At 48.8% G+C, this 1,462-nt stretch overlaps 1 protein-coding gene across 1 annotated transcript in view; it reads right to left on the bottom strand.

Moving 5' to 3' along the window:
- Nucleotides 1-15: 15 nt before the first annotated feature.
- Nucleotides 16-1,462, bottom strand: part of C1s (complement C1s) — a 77,758-nt gene continuing 76,311 nt past the window's right edge. The window contains exon 2 of the mRNA XM_029478263.1: nucleotides 16-947. Within this exon, the coding sequence (XP_029334123.1) occupies nucleotides 96-947 (852 nt within the window). The 3' untranslated portion in view covers nucleotides 16-95. The remainder of the gene's footprint in view (nucleotides 948-1,462) is intronic.

The raw sequence follows: 1,462 nt of genomic DNA on the forward strand, positions 1-1,462 counted from the left end.
ACCATACTCCCGCATCTTCTCTCCATTGCTGTGAAATACGGGGACCACCATAGGATCTGAGAACAGTGAGCGTGCTATGCCCTGGAGGGGTGTTGTCACCCTACGGATTGGTGCTTCCTGGACCCTCCATTCTCCTGCATAGTTTTCAGGATCCAGTCCACGTAATTCTTTACCTTTGTGTAGACCCCATAGGCCCCACACTTTTTCCCCCAAGACACCAAGCCAGCTACATAGAATTTGGGGACNTTGACATTGGGGACCTGGAAAGCAAAAGCTCCTCCGCTGTCCCCGTTACAGCTGTCAACACCCTTCTCGCCTGCACAGATCATGTTGTCACTGAAAACATAGTCCTCTGGCCTTGCTGTGGGGTTCTCCTCTTNCACCTGTTTGCAGGTTTCTAAAGAGGTTACTGGTACCTTTGCCCCTCTGAGGTTGATAACATGGAATCTCTTTTCTGTTCTGCCCCACCCTGAGATCAGCCCCATGTCACCTTGTGAGACGCTGTACTCTGAGGAGGTGCCTGGTAGGCAGATGGGGGAAAACTTGGGTCCCATTTTCACAGGGTCTTTCAGCTGCACCAGGGCAATGTCATTGTCAAAATTTGTCCGTGAATTTGGGTCATCTTCTTCCTTCCAGCTGGGATGAATAAAGACACGCTCACTGTAGAGTCTCTGGGCATTTTCCAAGAGAGTCGTCCTCACAGACATGGTCCCGACATACATTGAAGGGTTGGAGATTTTCTCCACAACATGAGCGGCCGTCAGCACCCAGTACTCATTAATAAGAGCCCCACCAGCTCTGGGGTGACTAAAGAAGACTTGCCAGGGAAAATTTTCAATCTTTGCAGGTTGTCCTCCGAATATCCTCTGCTGCACTAGAAAGGGCTCGGTGGGTACTCCACAGACTAGGAAGGAATAAAAACAAGATAGATCGAATGATGCTGACCTCTGAAAAGTTCAGCCACTCAANTGTTCTACCCAATGGGTGGCAGAGTTCTTCCGCATGTCTTAATCAATTTTAGTCAACTACCTCCGTATCTGACTTTTCCGCGTCTCACCAAAACACCTCCTTTGNCAATGCCAAGCAGACTTATGGAGGAGACTGGCTCAACAGGAGGGTTACATGAATGACTAAACCAAATGAGCTAGTATTTTACAGTTCACTGCTTGACCCACAGCCCCTCTGAGGCATACTTCATGTTTAGCCCATAAGGTCAAAAACCCAACTAGAGCCAATGCTGAGAGACTCTTCACNGGACACAGNTAACNGCANCAGGCNTTCTGCCTTCAACTGCCTCTCAGATGAAGTCCTTATCTTGTGTGTGTGTGGTGCAGGGGTGTGGGGTCTCACTATGTAGTCCAGATTGGTCTCACAACTCACAATCCTTNTTCAGAATCCAGAGTGCTAGGATTACAAGTGTACACCCAGCTAGCTCTCTTAGCATGGTTTGATCTGCACTTCC

This window comes from Mus caroli, chromosome 6, assembly GCF_900094665.2.
Source record: "Mus caroli chromosome 6, CAROLI_EIJ_v1.1, whole genome shotgun sequence".
Taxonomy (NCBI): domain Eukaryota; kingdom Metazoa; phylum Chordata; class Mammalia; order Rodentia; family Muridae; genus Mus; species Mus caroli.